The 16,319-nt window shown below is 38.2% G+C and overlaps 1 protein-coding gene across 1 annotated transcript in view; it reads right to left on the bottom strand.

Annotated features, from left to right (window-relative positions):
- Positions 1 to 11,960: 11,960 nt before the first annotated feature.
- SCEL (sciellin) overlaps positions 11,961 to 16,319 on the bottom strand; it is a 78,424-nt gene continuing 74,065 nt past the window's right edge. The window contains exons 16-18 of the mRNA XM_041419932.1: positions 15,381 to 15,489; positions 12,969 to 13,071; positions 11,961 to 12,089 (exon numbers count right to left, since the gene is read on the bottom strand). Of these exons, the coding sequence (XP_041275866.1) occupies positions 12,073 to 12,089; positions 12,969 to 13,071; positions 15,381 to 15,489 (229 nt within the window). The 3' untranslated portion in view covers positions 11,961 to 12,072. The remainder of the gene's footprint in view (positions 12,090 to 12,968; positions 13,072 to 15,380; positions 15,490 to 16,319) is intronic.

The raw sequence follows: 16,319 nt of genomic DNA, 5'->3' as shown, positions 1-16,319 counted from the left end.
CCTGCCGGCCCGCTGCCGCCGCCGGCACCTGCTCCGCCGCGCCGCCGGAGGGCAGCGCCCGTGGAGCCGCAAGAACAGAGCGCCGGGGTCCGGCCCTGCGCCGCTGTGCCGCCCGGCCGGCCCCGCTCCGCCGCTCCTGCGCCTCCCGTTAACGGCGGCGCGGGCGGGATCCCCTCCCACCCCGGCAGCCCGAGCGCCGCGCACACGCACTCGGCAGGAACAAAGAGCCGCCCGGCACCCCCGCCATCCAGCCCCGGGGAAAGGCGACAGGGACCACCTCCGAGGGGAGCCCCGGGTGTTTAAAGAAAAGTGCCTTCCCCCCACTGCACCCCACCGCGTCTCGCCCCGCCTCACTCGCGGGCTGGATCCGGCCCAGGGCGCCGCGCCTCTCGTGAGCCGTGTAATTAGAGCCTGGTGGTGTCAGGGCTGTAATTATGCAGATTGAGAGTGTGAGGGGAATGGGAATCGCAAATAGAGGCTTTGTTGGGCTTGAAAGGAGCTAATTCAGCCAAAAGCCGCCGTTTGTAGGTTTGAAACATGCTGATTCTGGGAGTTTTGGCACAAAGCGAGGAAAGCGACACGTTTTTTGAAGTTGCGTTGGTGGTGAAGCAAACACTGAACCGAGCATTGCAGAAAACGATGTAACTATGTATTGGTTATGTATAGGAGAGCTCCCGAGGTGAAAGATGCCCTCGTATTGAAATGTCTTTCTCAACACAACTCAGATACATAGGTAGGCTTGTAGCTTGCAAATCTTTTAGAGAGAGATATGAGTAGTTTTCACTGACGGTGGTGGTTTTGCGTTGTCTTTCATTGCCCAGCAATAAGAAGCCATTGCTTGTGTCCCTTGTGTCACCTAGAAGGTGAGCAGGGATTCAGTGTTGCCCGACAGTTCAGGCATCACACTGCCCTCGTTCAGTTCATTTCCTCTGGCTACAGCTTTCGGGGACAGCCTTCTAAGTCACAGTCCTAAGTCTCCTATGGCTCTGATTCGAAATCAGGAACAAATCTCATTAGGTCAGGGAAGGGTTAGATTAGAAATTATAAAATATTTCTTCACCAAAAGTGTCATCAAGCATTAGAACAGAGTGCCCAGGGAAGTGGTTGAGTCACCATCCTGCAAGTATTTGAAAGATGTGTAGATGTGGCACTTGGGGATGGTTTAGCAAGGAGTTGGCAGTGCTGGGTTAACAGACTCGGGATCTTTGATGTCTTTGCCAGCCTAAATGATTCTGTGAGTCTGAGGGTTGTAAGTTGCTCAGCTACCCACTAAAAATTGCTATTGGTCAGTCACTACCCAGTTCTTGAACATCATCTTTCGGCACAGCAGTAGCGCTGTCAGCCACTGCTGCCTTCACCCCGCTTTGTTGCTGTCTCAGGTTTCTGGTGTAAGGAAAAACAGATGCTGATTCTCTGTTCAGGGCATAAGTCAACTTTGAAATCATCCAGCCTGTCACAATTTTGTCTCTTTTGTTTATAATCTGGAAACTTTCTTCTGCATGTGCACAGGACAACAGCACTATTGTTTGTCAGTCTTTCAAGCACTCTTGCAGTATAGATAACAACAACCTGTCCTATAAGAATGACTAGAAAGGAAGCTAGAGTGGAGTACAAAGCATTGACTTCCAGGTGATATAACTTCTGTCAGAGTAAAGAGAGAGAGAGTAAATACAGCCCCCAGTGTACTACTGTGCAACCAGATAGCACTTAACCCAAAACTTTGGTTGTGTCTTCTCTGTCCCTTTGGAAGAAAGAAGGAGGGAAATGTTGAAAGTGTAAAAACCTGGCCGCAATTCTGCCATTTTATTAGAATGAGAAACAGAATCCATTTTCCACTACTACAGATAGCAGTAATCTTTATTCCCACAAGTAAAAGAAGAATTGACATGTTTAGTCCCAGGCAAAATGTGTATCTCTCAGTTTGTTATCACTAATAATGCTACTAGCCTTAACTCTTAGAAGTGCATTGTTAATCCAGCAAGATTGCAAAATTATATAAAAAGATAAGTTAGCAGCATATGCAATATTGAGTTTACTATACATCACTAGTGTACAATGAAAAAAACAGCCAAGACGTTTATTATATCAGTGCTGGAGGATGCAACGAGGCAGTAGAGATGCAGTTGTAGATCATAACTTTTTTTTTCCACTGAAAGAGTAGTTAAGCACTGCAATAAGTTTCCCATGTAGGTGGTGAAACCACTGTCTCTGGAAGCATTCAAGAGGTGTCTGGATGTGGCAGTTTGGGATATGGTTTAGGGGTGATAATAGTGGTGCCAGGTTGATGGTTGGACTAAATAATCTTGAAGGTGTCTTCCAACCTTGATGATTCTGTGAAATACTCAAAAGATATTCAAAATGAGGAATTTTTTTTTTCAATTTGAACTATTTGAACTAAGGATGCAAAGTCTTTTAGTGGACCAGCAAAAATAACCAGTAAATGGGTATCTGAAACTCTCAGTTGTCAGAACAGGAACATGACAGTGTGGTCTGGATATTGCATCACTAAAAATATATTGATGCAGACACCAGTTTGGAAGCAGGAGACACATTTGAAGACAGGGTAGAGCATGTAGCATCATAGCACAGGATCTTAAGAGTCACCATGGGAATGCTTGTCCTCAGTTATCAGTACAAGCAGTTGAAAATTTTCAAATGCCCTCTACTGTTTGTGCCACCTACACAAATGTTGCTGCAGGCATTCATTTCAGAACTCAGTTGCCAAAGAGAAAAAGCTTAGGACTCAGCATCGTGCCATAGCATGGGTACAAATGCATCTTTTCCAGACAGATGCATTGATCACAGACATCATATCACCAAGAAGACGGTCCAGAGATTGGCTCCTCCTTGACTGGGACTTCTTAATTGAGATACCCAGTAGTATGGGTAGAAAGCAGCTTAAAGTTGTGCATAATTCAGCTACCATGCTCACAGTCAGTGTGAGAGACTCTGTCTTTTTCAGGCGTTTCCTGGATTTAGTAAAGGGTAAAAATGCATTTCAGTGTGTTGTATTTGTTGCTCTATTTTAAGTGTACTTGTAATTTCACTTACACATAATTCCACTAATAACAGCTTCACACAGAGGTGCTGGCAGGTAAAATGTATGTTGATGAATACACTGTCCCATGGTTTTCAGGTTGGTCAGTTTGAATACTGCAAAGATGATTTGAAGATCGTAGTAATTCAGATAGTTAACCTAATTGTTTGGGTTTTTAAACATAAATTACTCTCCTCTCAATATTGACATTACTAATAAATTGTTAATGAGTTCCATTCAATATGCCAGCAATAGATGGTAAGTTTGATAAACCCAGAACTTCATCAGCACTTTACAAACCACACTGAAGGCTTGATGGTTCCATTCTTTTTTTAAGGCATTGATAAAATGTGTCTAACACCACCCCCAAACATCCTGATGTGCCCATGAATCCTGTTACTCCTGGACTTGAGAAATTATATGCCCTAAATCAGTAGAAATCTACTATAGAATTCTACTTACACAATACCCTATGGTAGGAATTTCTGAATCAGTGTAGTCACTAATAGGCCGTCGATGCAGAGAACAAAGAAGCAGGAAGTCCGCAAATCCCATCTGCTCTTTCCTGGTAATAAGCTTGTTGCTTTATGCTGCAATAGCTGCAGGCTGGATCTGCCTTTCAGGCAAGAATTAATTGCTGTAATCCAGTCTGGGCTATACAAAAATTGTGTGACAATAAGGTCAGAGCAGGGACAGTAAACTCCCAAGTCTTGTGAGATTATTTTAAAGTGTGCAGTTCCAGTCTGAAAAATGACTGTGAAACTAGTTTTATAAAAATAGAGCCACTATCATGCCAGCAGAAGTCCCTTCTATCCAGTATTCTGCCTTTAGCAAGGGCTGATAGTAGCTTTGTAAGGAAAATATCTCAGAAACAAGAAAAATATTGAGGGATATTTTCCCTCTTTCAGAAGTCATTGAATCAGGACATCTGGATCATTTAATTTTGATAGCAACTAATGTGTAATAATATTCCATTTGCTGAGACCCATTTTTAAGCCATTTAAACACTAGGGCTCTACAACCCCCTGTGGCAATTAGAGCTGCAATTTAATAATGTATTGTTAGAAAAACTACTTCTTATTATCTGCTTTAAATCTGCTGCTTAGTAATTTGATTGGGTGCCCCTTAATTCTGATTTTCTGAGAAAGACAGAATGATTAATCATTCTCTATTCAGCTTCTCTTTGTCATTCATGACTATATAAAATTTAGATACTTCTCTTCCCAGCTGACAAGCCCTAATTTATATGGCCTTATCCCCACAGAAATCGGGCCAAACCTCCCATTGTTTCCTGTCTCGCTCCATAACGAAAACGGAATTTTCTAACCCATTGTTTTCTTTCTGTTCTCACTCCATGTTTTCTTATAAAGCCAAATGTTCTCAGTTAAAGAAATCAGCTTAACCAAAAGCATATTGGCTTCTTCAGAAACACTCATGTATTCATGAGCATGCCCTGCTTTAAAAAATCTGTGCAGACTCTCCTCCAGTCTCCATACATATCCAGATGCTTCTGTATTCTGTTATTTATTCTAATTTGTACAAATTGGCTTGATAAAAAAATAAGACTAAATGAAATGTAGTTAGCCAGAGCAGTTTTCGTGGGTTTTTCAAGGCTGATATCCCAGCTAATTCTTCCAATTTGTTTGGCACAAGCCTGCTTTGATTGGTAGGGTAAGTGTTTTGTGAGAAGTTCAACAATGTCACACTTGAACTGCCATGGAGGTTTTGAATGGATATTGCCTAGACCTAGCAATTTGTTATTGTTAAATGTATACATTTACTCTGCATTATTTGAGCAATTAAACACTTTATCCTAAAGTTACAGCATGGATTCTTCATTCTCAGTATGTCTTGCAAACATTTTGACTTCCTAGCTGTTGCTAATTTCATGCTAGCTGACTTTCTCTTTTTTTATACAGTTTCCTTCTCTGAACTACCATGGTTCCTATAGGGTTTTTTCCTAATTTAATAAATATTAAATTGAAGTACATTGTAATCATCATTAGAATGGATTTACTATAAGAACAAATTCAAAATTGCATCATTTCAGTGAGCTCAAATTGCTCCAGTGCTTATGGTATCCAGAGATAGTCTGTGAATTAAACTTAGGGTCTGCTAGTTTGTAGATCCATCTAGACAGAATTAGCCATGACAGCTCTTGTTCAAGGGGTTGTTATTTGATTGTTATCAAATCACTCTGACTTTCAAATGCTTTAGACTCTTTTCCCTCCCCCCCTTCCCATCCCTTCTGTTTATTATAAACTGAAAGCATCAGGCTGAATCTTGCAAATCAGGATGGTTTCTTTCTAATGATCTTCATCGATAACAAAGACTAATTAGACTTTCAAAGAAGTTTGAATATTTACATTGTCTCAAGTATACAAGTATATTGGAGAGTATAATTTGGTTTACCACTGATGAATAAGAAGGAGAAGGTTGAGGGGGAGATGTTGTGTTCAAGGTTGTCAATAAATGTGCTGATGATCTAAAAGTAAAGTTTTTGAAATACTGTTTGACTGTGAAGTGCTGAAGATCACAGTGACAGAAATACAACTTCTCTCCAGGAGGCTAAAAATCTATGACACACCTTGTGCCAAGACTCCCGATTTCAGCTTGGCTTATCTTCAGGGAACAGTGGCAATTGATTCAGGAAAAATGCCTTATTTCCTGATAACATGATTATAGGAATCATCTAATCCTGGTTATGATTTTTTCTTTTTTATTTTTTTTCCTTTTATTCATCTTCTGTCATCTTTACTTTTTGTCTATTTGCATAGTTGGGGAAAGAGATTGAAGACATTCACCAACTTTGCAAAAAAGTGGAAAAAAATTACTATCCATGTTAGCAAGTCCATCATGTGGATACATAAGTAATTTTTACAGTTTGCAAAATGTTAGTAAGTGTAGTCCAACAGACTCAAGAGTTTATGATACTGCAAAGTGGTTTAGAAGCTATCATCCTAAAAAAATAAACAGCAATGTGCTTAGCATTGGTTATGTGATGTATGTAGGAAAAAAAGTAAATCATACAAAAACCCCTCAGTCCATCAGTCATTGTGTTTGAGAAGGCACATCTGAGTGGCACCATGTCAAAGGAGCATGGAAAATTTGCAGTTGCTGGAAAGGCTTTTCTTGTGTCAAAGTGGGCATGTTAGCTTTTCAGATAGGGAATGGTTAAAAAAAAATAGGTACCTGAACTTTCATCCAGGTTCAGTTTGGTCGAGAAAGAGTCTTTGCTGACTGTGTAATTTATTTTAATCATTTATGTTTTACTGTCAAGTGGGATAGGAAAAAAAAAGCCTGTAAAAACTTGTGTGTAAAAACTTGTCCTTGCACTATCTATAACCCACTGAATCACAAAAGATACAATAAAATGGCAGAGATACCTAGAAGGTAATTTAGGTACAGTTAGAAAACTTACATCCAAACATTTTTTCCTGGACCCACTGTTCCATAAACTGTATAACTTGCAGAGTACTTGAGATCTTTGCTGCAACATCACTAGACTGGCATAAAACCCCTTGCCCTCCCTCCTGCCATGCCAGAACTCCTGGGTCTGGGTAGTGATGGGTCTATCACAGGCAGTGATGGATCTATCAATCTTACTCCCTCTGGGTGCCTTTTGTCCATCCTTGAGATGTGCAGTGTGCTGGACACACTTCCAGGGCTGGAGGAGAGCTGATCTAAAATCAGCCCTTTCTGGGGCAATCTGGAAATAGAAGAAATGCAGTACAGTAAAAATATTTCTTGAGTACATTCACTGGATTGATGAAGAGTGCATGAATTGTGGTATTACTAAAGGAGTGTATTCTTCTTAGCTAGATCTTTTCCTTGTGTTTGTTCCAATTTCATCATGAGAAGCAAAGTCCCTGCTATTTTCATTCCCTGTTTCATTTATGTTTCTACCGAGGAGATTCTGATTCTGAATTAGAAGGCAGGGGAGTTTTTAAATAGTCCTGGTGATCTCCAAATTAAAACCGAGAAACCCCAGTTCTCAAAGCATATGCCCTCCTCTGCCTGGGTATCTGGGATGTCTCTCACTAGAGTGAAAGAGGCAGAAAAAAACATTGCTCCTTCCCAGATTTTGTCCTTCAGTTTTCCACAGATGTCAGTCATGTCAGAACTGGTATGCTTGCTCCCAGACAGAATTTTACTCTGAGAAAACTGGTGTTTTGTTCAAAAGGCTTTTCTGTTACTTTCACATATATTGCTTGGGCAAATGGATAAAGTCAATGCTCAAACGCATTATCAATTGTGAAAACAGCTAAAAACAGTGTTCAAATGCATTAGCAGTCACATACTTCTGTAGATTTCCCAAATACTGTTTAACTGTTTGGCTATTTGAAATTACAATGCTACAAGTATGGTTAGCTGGATTCTCATTCTTAATTCCAAAATTTGAACTACATACAGGGATAATATAATTCAAAGGTCTGTGGGTGGAAACTCCCTGGAGGAACCAGAAGATGTGAAGACAGACAATTGTTTTCTGGAATATTCATTTTAGTCAAGTTTGGCTATTAATTTCAATGGCACCATTATTTACAACACTTGTACTGTTAAATTCCTTAATTGACTTATTTGCATAATGCTTTCATCTTTTTCATAATGTTTTCTCTGTTTTCTGCTTCTTTTAGTATTTAAACATGCAAAAATGGCTTGAATGACAGAAGTTTGTCCTTTCTTTCCAGAATTGATTGTGTCTTCTTTTTTTCCTGAGTAAGTAGTTTCAAAATGTTGGCTGCCAATTGTTTTGACCACAATAGCTGTCTAAGCTCCCTAAACAGATGTCTGATGACTGCACAGAAAGCCAAGATTCAGACAAGTGCTTTTGGCATGATTATATTCAGATATTGATTTTAACAGGACCAAACCAGCCACTTTTAAGTCCTGGCACAACCTACAATGCTGTAGCTGTCAATTTATAACTGACACAGTTATAAAAACCCCGTGAAAAAATATTCCATTTCCAAGCAGCTTTCTTGGAAAGGGAGGGAAACTCTGAATTTTTCTTGGGTCATTCATACAGGTGCAGCAGTACCACCCAGAGGCCACCACTGTGCTGGACACTGCACAAATTGGAGTTCCTGTCCAAAAGGGCTCAGAGGCTGGAAAGGCAAAGAAAACACTAAGGCTTAGAAGAGATTATCATATAAATCTGTATTTGTAATAGTCTTCAGATGAAACTCCCCAAAATTGCATTCTCTCACTGTCCTACTCAAGCCAAATCTGAATGTAGACAACCCTTCTAATCATTGGCACTGCTTTTAATTCTTAATTAGACCACTTGTATGAGATGATGAAATTCCAGGATTTGGTCTTTGGTCCCAAGACAGTGTATTTTTTGTTCTGGAGTCATTCCTGAGCTATCAATAAGCATATAATGAATGTGCAAGCAGTGTGGCTATCCAGTGGAACATGGGCCATAAGGATCCAGCCTGCTCTGGGCAGGGAATGTGGCAAAAAGACTACCAGGAACATCTTGTTTATTCCACAAACACCACTGTGTTACACAACCTGCTTAGGTATGTTGGGGGAGACATTGAACTTGGCACTCCCATTTTCTGGGCCCAGTTCCTCTGTTCAGAGAACATAATCTCCATGGTTTTAAAAGGTGGTAGTTATTGAGGTGTTCAAGAAGGTCTCATTTTAGCAGATTGTGCCAAACATATTTGAGAATACCTGCAGATTCTTCTCTATGTAACGCAAGGAATGTTTATAAGTCCTAGTTTTGCTGATGATATTAGAGTTGAGTTGCTCAGACCAGGCAAAGCACAAAACAGAAGGGGAGGCCTTTGGAGTCAAAGACGGACCTTACCAGTTTAAGAACTCAGTTGTTCTGCAACACTTAAGCAGCTAAACATAGCTATTCTGGTCAACAATTTGAGACTTGGGCACATCAAACCTACCTATGTATTTAGTCTCTTTATCCTTTGCCTTTATGGAATGATGGATGTGTCTGCTGCTGTGAAGAAGAGAGGTGTTGTGATGCAGCAGAAGGAAGAAAAGCAGGCATTTCTCCCTTGTAGTCTGGCATCAACTAGTCTGAAAGCTTAAATCACCTCCTGGTGTAATGGAGTGGCTACAGTGAGCAATGTTCAAGTATGATCAGAGAGCAAAACCAATCAAGTGGGTACTTTTCATTCTAAACAATGAGATTATGTTAAAACATCAAGTATCAAGGAAGGCAAGCAGAGTAGCAGAGTTCTGACCTTATTGTTGTGAGTAAATAAACTGAACACCTGAAGCTATTACAACAGTACACACATCCCTATAGGAAGAAGCAAGGAACAGAGGTAACCTATGGACTAAATGTGAGATCCATTTGATGTTTTTTACAAGCCAAGGTAAGGAGACTCTGTGAAGTAACAGAGTGTGTCTTGTCAAACTGACACAGATCTTTATTTCAAGAGGAAGAGATGAGGGGACAGTGTTACAGATGTTTACCACTCTGTGTCAAGCACTGATAGAAAGGGATGCTCAGGATAAGCGTTCTGTGGAACCCTACATAGGATACAACAGAATATATTAACACTGCAAAGATGTTCTTATGACATTCCTTGTTATTGTAAGTATCAGTAGTTTTGAAGCAATCTACATATTTAAATGCATCAATATGCATTATATGCATTATTTCACTCCTTTCCTCTGATTGCTTGATTCCCCTCTCTGTAGAGCAATGCCCCAGCTTTGTAAAATAAAGTATCCATTACACACTGAAAAAATGGGCCTGATGAATCACAAACCCCCACATAATTTAGTACATCATCTCTCAATACAGCTTTTCAGTCTAATTTAATGCATTATTGAAGATAACATGTTCATTAAAACAGCTGCCAGCAAACTCTTCATTTGGATTGTTTCATGGAAGGACTAGTCAAAGGGAAATGAAACACCACAGGCTAATGATATGCAAAAAGGACAAAAAACATTTAAGTTTTGATACATTGGTATTGAGATGTTAATATGATTTTTTCTTAATGAGTACTGCTCTGCCAGATACGGTAAATCACAAACCTGATGTTTCTTCTTAGCCAACTTACAACATATAATAAAAAATAACAAAAAAACACATGGCAAAATTACCAGGGCTGTACAGTAAGGATGACTTAATGAGCACAGAATTATTATTTATTGTTTCTTATTGCTACTTCTCTGTCAGTGAGCATTTAAGTAGCAGATATTTTCATCCAGAGCTCCTGGTCTCTGGGGGAGTGAACTGAAATCTCTCATCCCCTCAAACACTAGGAAGTCCTAGATTCTAATGTTCTGGCTTAAATTAATGTCTAACATCTTCCATTATAACTGGGCTTTAGCAGTAAGTGTTGGTCTCTCAACAGGACCAAATTTGTGATGTTAAAATTTTGCCAGTATTTTTTTTACCCCATTGTACCATTGTTTACTGGTAAAGCACAGAGTTTTAACAATTATAGTTTAACTAGGACATGTCATCAGCAAGAGACACACACCAGAAAAATTATCAATAACTAAAGATTTATTAGAGTTACTGACATTAATTAATAAGATATTCATAAAATTAACAAAACAAAATATCTGCTGTCTCATATCTCCATTACATAATCAGTCTGAACATCCTTTAAGCCAGACAACATACTTACTCAGCTGCAGGCCCAGTGGTTTAAATTACACAGACATCCAGACCTCCTGCCTCCCCTATGAAATGTGCAGTCAAGGAGAGAGTGTTTGACCGAGACAGCCACTCACCAGTCTGTTATTAACCTATGGCTTTAATACTTTGCATGCTTTTAAGCTCTTGCCTAGGTCCAGCAGCCTCCAAACACTAACTCTGTCATGTCCAGGAAGTCCTTTTAAACTGAGATGTAAGGAAGAAAAGCCCATTGTGAATAAACCATAATCTAAAGCATCTCGTGACAAAGACTAGTAGTCAATACCTTTGTCTGTCCTGTAAGCTACTGAACTATTGATTATTTTAGACAACAATACTTATATTCTCTCCAAAAGGAAAAAAAAAAAGGCTTCACTGTAGTCTCAAAGGAAGGAGTGTAACTGACATAGTGTAGATGTCTAGAAATCTGAGCTGGTCATTCCAGGGTCCTTTGCAAACCATGGTAGTAAAGATGTACATTGATTAATGTCACAGTAAAATAGATGTTTGCAATCTGACCAATTGAATTGTTTCTTACAAATGTTTCCTTCTCTATATAAGATAGAATAAGTCAAGTAACTCAGAAATCTACACTGTAGATGTATAAATTTAGGCAAGATGAATCCATCCAAAGTGTTTTGACAGTCAGTTTAATAAAAGTAGGAAAGATAAATACAACAACATACTGTCATGCAATGTAGGTATTTCATTATTTCATGGCAACTATTAAGTGTGCACTTCTTAAAAAAATGGTGATTAAATAGTTACCAGAATTGCAAACATGGAGTGGGGTAGTTCTTAAAACCCTCTAGCAATTTTTTGTCCAGATTCCTTCTGCAGTAGTAAAGATGCATTTTCCAAAAATCATTTGTTCCGTCTCAAATTTATAATTTAAGTTATTTGGGGAGAATCTTTCTCTGGATTTTGATGTCTCCCCTTGGAGGTGCAATATGAACCCACTTCCCTCTTCATGAAAAGCAGTAGTTTAAACTGAATTACTGGCTTCTAAATGGCTAATCTTGATGATGAGAATCCCATTCATACTATGTTAAGTAAACAGATCTTTATATTAGAGGAAAAGAGAATACAGCCCCTTCAAAACAAATATGTAGGAATGTCCTGGCATTCAGAAAATTTGAATAAATTACATTGATTTTACATAAAATTTAGTGGTTTCACAGATCTTATAAATATACTGACCAATATCTTGTTTTGCTTCCTGCAATGTGTGTATGAAAATGCATCTAAATTCTTATTAAAATAATTCTTTTAATGACCATGCAGTAGGACTTCATTCAGAGAATTCCCAGCGTAAAAATGAATAATTTCCCACAGTGTTTTGAATTAACAGGCCAATACAATTAACTAACAATAGAAATTTCTTCATCATACGTTCTGTATGTCAAAATTAGTAGATCCATTTTTCTGCAAGAGAGAAAAGATTGGTCAGAGATGCCAAGCAAAGCAGTATGCTCTAAGTGCCCTACAATTAATTTTCCGATCTAATTGTTTGCAAAATTCCCCATTCCCATCAGATTTTATGGTGAGTTAATAACAAAAGTATTTTAAGAGAACAAATTTTTAATATAATTTTAGTTAACATGATCTTATCTCAAAATTACATAGTTGAAAACTATTTTATCAGATTATTTCATCTACATCTCTGTCTTAATTTGGTAGAGAGGTACTGATTTATAGTATTGTGAAATAATAATTGCCATGAAGAGAGAAGACTTAAAATCTAGCAACTTCTAGAAAAATTAATAAAACAAAATGTTTATTTGTCCCTGCCTTGCACATTTTTTTACTCACTTGGCTCCTCACAAAGGTAAGAATCATAATCACATGTAATATCTTCATTATGATTTCACAGATTTTGTATCTTCTCTCGTCACAATTACTCCATTAGTTGAAAATACTTCTGCACCCTGTCTTACTTGTTTCAATAGAACAATCTGATTCTCAGATGGCCTTGCAATTTATTCTCTCTTCCAGGGCAAGGTGCCATTGCCCCCCTCTAGGTGTCTCTATTGATTGCACAGGTACAACTCTACAGAGAGACCTGAAGAGATGAACTTGCAGTGCAACCAAGATCTCCCTCACAGATACAGCATAATTGTGTCTAGAACCTGGGGTTGGATATCATCCTAAGCACCCAGACTTACTGAAATAGATGCTTTGAAAAGGTTTAAGTACACACAAATGATCATAAGCAACAGCTGTCTTGTCATATATTGAAATATTTTGAATGAAGTTCACTAAATGGTTTTTCCCACCTTCAGTATTATATATCTTGTGCCTTACCTTTAACTTTGGAATAACAAGGCTCACAGTGCACAGTTTGTTTGTAAATCCAAATGCTGTCTCCTGCTTTTAGATCTTCCAGAGGTCTCTTACATACTTCACACTTCAACACACAAGTCAAAGAATGAAGAAAAATTAAAATGAAACATTTCTGTAATACTCTTACCCAGCATGCTTTCCTTTAGGAAACAAGCAACCCCAGACTAGAATAGGAATTATTAGTACTAAAATATAAAAAATTAACTCTGAAAGAGTAGTTTTAGAGAACAAGAAGTTAGATATCTGACTATGTCACTTTTAGATATCTAAAAAATCAGATACCAGTGTCTCAACTGGTTGCCTAGGTACTCATTACACTCAACAATCCTGTCCTTCCTCCAGACATTTCCAAAAGGCACTTTTACTTTCTCTGTCTTAGCTTAGGCTTTATCCTACAATAAGATGAATCTCCATTTTGATATCCTTCTCTTTCTTTACTGAATAAATGGAGAATGATCACACATAATCATCTAACTGAGAGTAGATCTTAAAGAATCTAGACCTGCATATTTCAAAATATGACACTTTATCTTAACAGTTAACTGTGTTTCCCTTTCTTGCAGTATCTGGACACTGCTTTCACAAATGTCTCAAAAAAGTTAATTTTTTTGAGATAGAGAAACATTGCCCATGTTTCACATATGAAAATGCACAGATACACACAGAGGCTGACTTACCAAGATCACAGGGAAAGCCTACAGTGGATCAAGAAGCATGGTAATTTGATACAGAAACTAGGATCTTGATACCCAGATAATTTTATTTATTTATTCAAATCTGATTAAAGAATAGTAAATTCTGGTTTCTTTGGATATTTTATCCACTGATAAGTGAAAATCAGCATTAGTATTAAGGTGCTATTAAAACAATCTGCTGTCTTCAATGATTTTATATTTCTCTGTTTAAATCAGCAAAAGGGTGGCCATGTGTTCAAAGCTCCAACCAATATTAGCTAGAATTTTTACACAGAGGAAAAAAAGTCTAAAATTTGGGTTATTTAATTCATGTACTTTTGGTATATACCTTTTCAAGGAAATTAAGATGGTGTACTGCTGTCAGCTATATGCAAATCTCTAATGGATACACGGTATTTGTTAGGAGCTAAATGAATATTAATTATAAGAAATTGCACTACTTAGCTAAATACATACCTACAAGCATGAACCACAGACCTACATCAATTGTTTAATTTTTTTTGCCAATGTTTTCATAAGTTTGTAGTTATACAAAAATTAAGCTGAACATTCCTGGCCAGACAGGTCCCCATTTGATAGCAGGTAACAAAAAAAAGATAGTTTAAAAAATAAATGTAAGTATTTAACAGATAATTCAGCCACTACTAACATGTTAATACTCCTAATGAAAAGCCCATTCTTCTTTATGTGGGTTGATCTGTTTAAAAAGAATGGAAGCAGACCAGAACTTATATTTACTTGCAATAATAGTATTGAGGACATATCACATAGTATTTCCCATGGAAGAAAATGCCTTTCTGATGCTCAGAGAGCTCAGAAAGTCCACAGTAAACAAAAAAACGTGTGAAGCTTCATGCATGTGAAGTGCAACCTTACTGCTGTATTCTGATGTGTGTTACTTTTCATGTAGTAAATAGGGACAAGAATTGCTGTCAGAAGCAGAAATAAAAGCTGTGCAGGACTGGGCAGAAATATGATCTATGCTAATGCAGTGACTTTGCTGCATATTGTTTGTTAGAACAACAGACTCTGCGTGTAGATACAAGCAGAAATAAGACAAATGAGGCAGAAAGAAAACAGACTGTGGGGCTGAGCGCTGCCAGGCATACCCTGAGAAAAGTTTAAGAGTGAATTTTAGGCTGCGGCCCAGGGTTTGGAATTACAAACAAAAGAGATATTTCTTCTGTGCTTTAATTCTTCATGGAAATAGGAAAAAATTTCCTAGTTTTTAATAATTAAGACTGTTTTAGATGTCAATCAAGAACACCTAAAAAACTCCATAAAAACTGAATAAAATTTCACAACATGAAGAAAGTGTAAGCGGATATAATTCACAGTATCAGACTTGAACTGAAGGCTCATAAATGTGTAGGACTTTAAGAATACATTCAGCTGCATCCTTTATCCTGCTTATGGTTGCAAGGGAGGAGAGGCAAAGAGGAGAGTAGAGGGAGAAGGAGAGAGGGAAATAGAAAGAAAAAGGAAGGGATTGTGTAGGGAAGAGAGGGAAACAGAGAGGTTAGTATTGCCAACACTAATCTTCTCCTCCAGTCTCAAGACTTCTTATTCTCACAGGTGGAGAAAGCCTAAGGCCTAAATAATCTCATATTATATGTGTACTATAATGTAGGTATTACAATCAAATTTCATTTCTTGATAGCAGGTGAAATCTTCTTACCTTGAAGCAAGTCGAATGACAGTAAATTTGCAAGGCATCTAAGATCATTTTGGCATCTATGCCCAAGGGCTTCCTGCAGTATGTACATATATCTTTTCCAATTATACTCCTGTGTATATAATATAACATCAGCTGTCAGAAAAAGAGCTGCCATTGAAATCTCAAGCAGAAAATTGATAAGGTTAGCACACTGCATGGGAAAGACATTTGTATACTGTACAATGGCCATAATGGAAAAATGTTATTTGTGTATTCTCTCCATTCCAGTTGACAGGTGTCATACACATGCTCCTGTGATGGGCAAATTGCTGAGCATAATTGTCAAGTAGCAAAAATACCTTGGTAGATATAATGGTCTTCTCTGGTATACTGAATTAAGCTGCTGAATGTTTGGGAGCATGTATACTAAACAGGGATAAAGTGGAGGGGAATGATTTTAATGTTTTAATCTCAAAAGTAAACTGGTAGTTGAATTCAGACTGCCATAACTTGATCAGTCTGGTTCACAGAATTCTCTGTGGTGCAGAGGTGCCTGAAAACCTTTTTGACTTTCTGCACTGCGGACAGAACTCATACCTTCACAGCAATTATAGCAAATTCATGTATGAACAGCCTACAAGGTATTCGTGACAATAACATTTTAAAAATTGTCTCAGCTCTTCCTGCACTCCTGTATGACATCACTCTGTACTTTGTCTAGATACAGCTGTTGGTGTTGTTTTAGCATTACTAAATCAATGGCTCTTGCTCCTTGCCTGTCATGACAAGCTGCTGTACTAATATTTAATCATCCCCAGAGTTCCTTATCCTTATGTTGGAAAGGATACAAGTTTTTCTGATTAGGTATTTCCAGGTAGTAGGGCTGTCCAAATGGAATTGAATATAGTGAGAACTTTTAACTTCTTTTTCCCCATGAGGTAAGTATTACAGATTGAGAAA

The sequence above is a fragment of the Onychostruthus taczanowskii genome, unplaced genomic scaffold, assembly GCF_017590055.1.
Source record: "Onychostruthus taczanowskii isolate IOZ18803 unplaced genomic scaffold, ASM1759005v1 scaffold62, whole genome shotgun sequence".
In the NCBI taxonomy this organism is placed as follows: Eukaryota; Metazoa; Chordata; class Aves; order Passeriformes; family Passeridae; genus Onychostruthus; species Onychostruthus taczanowskii.
The sequence above is the reverse complement of the archived record's forward strand: the minus strand, read 5'-3'. Positions and strand labels throughout refer to the sequence as shown.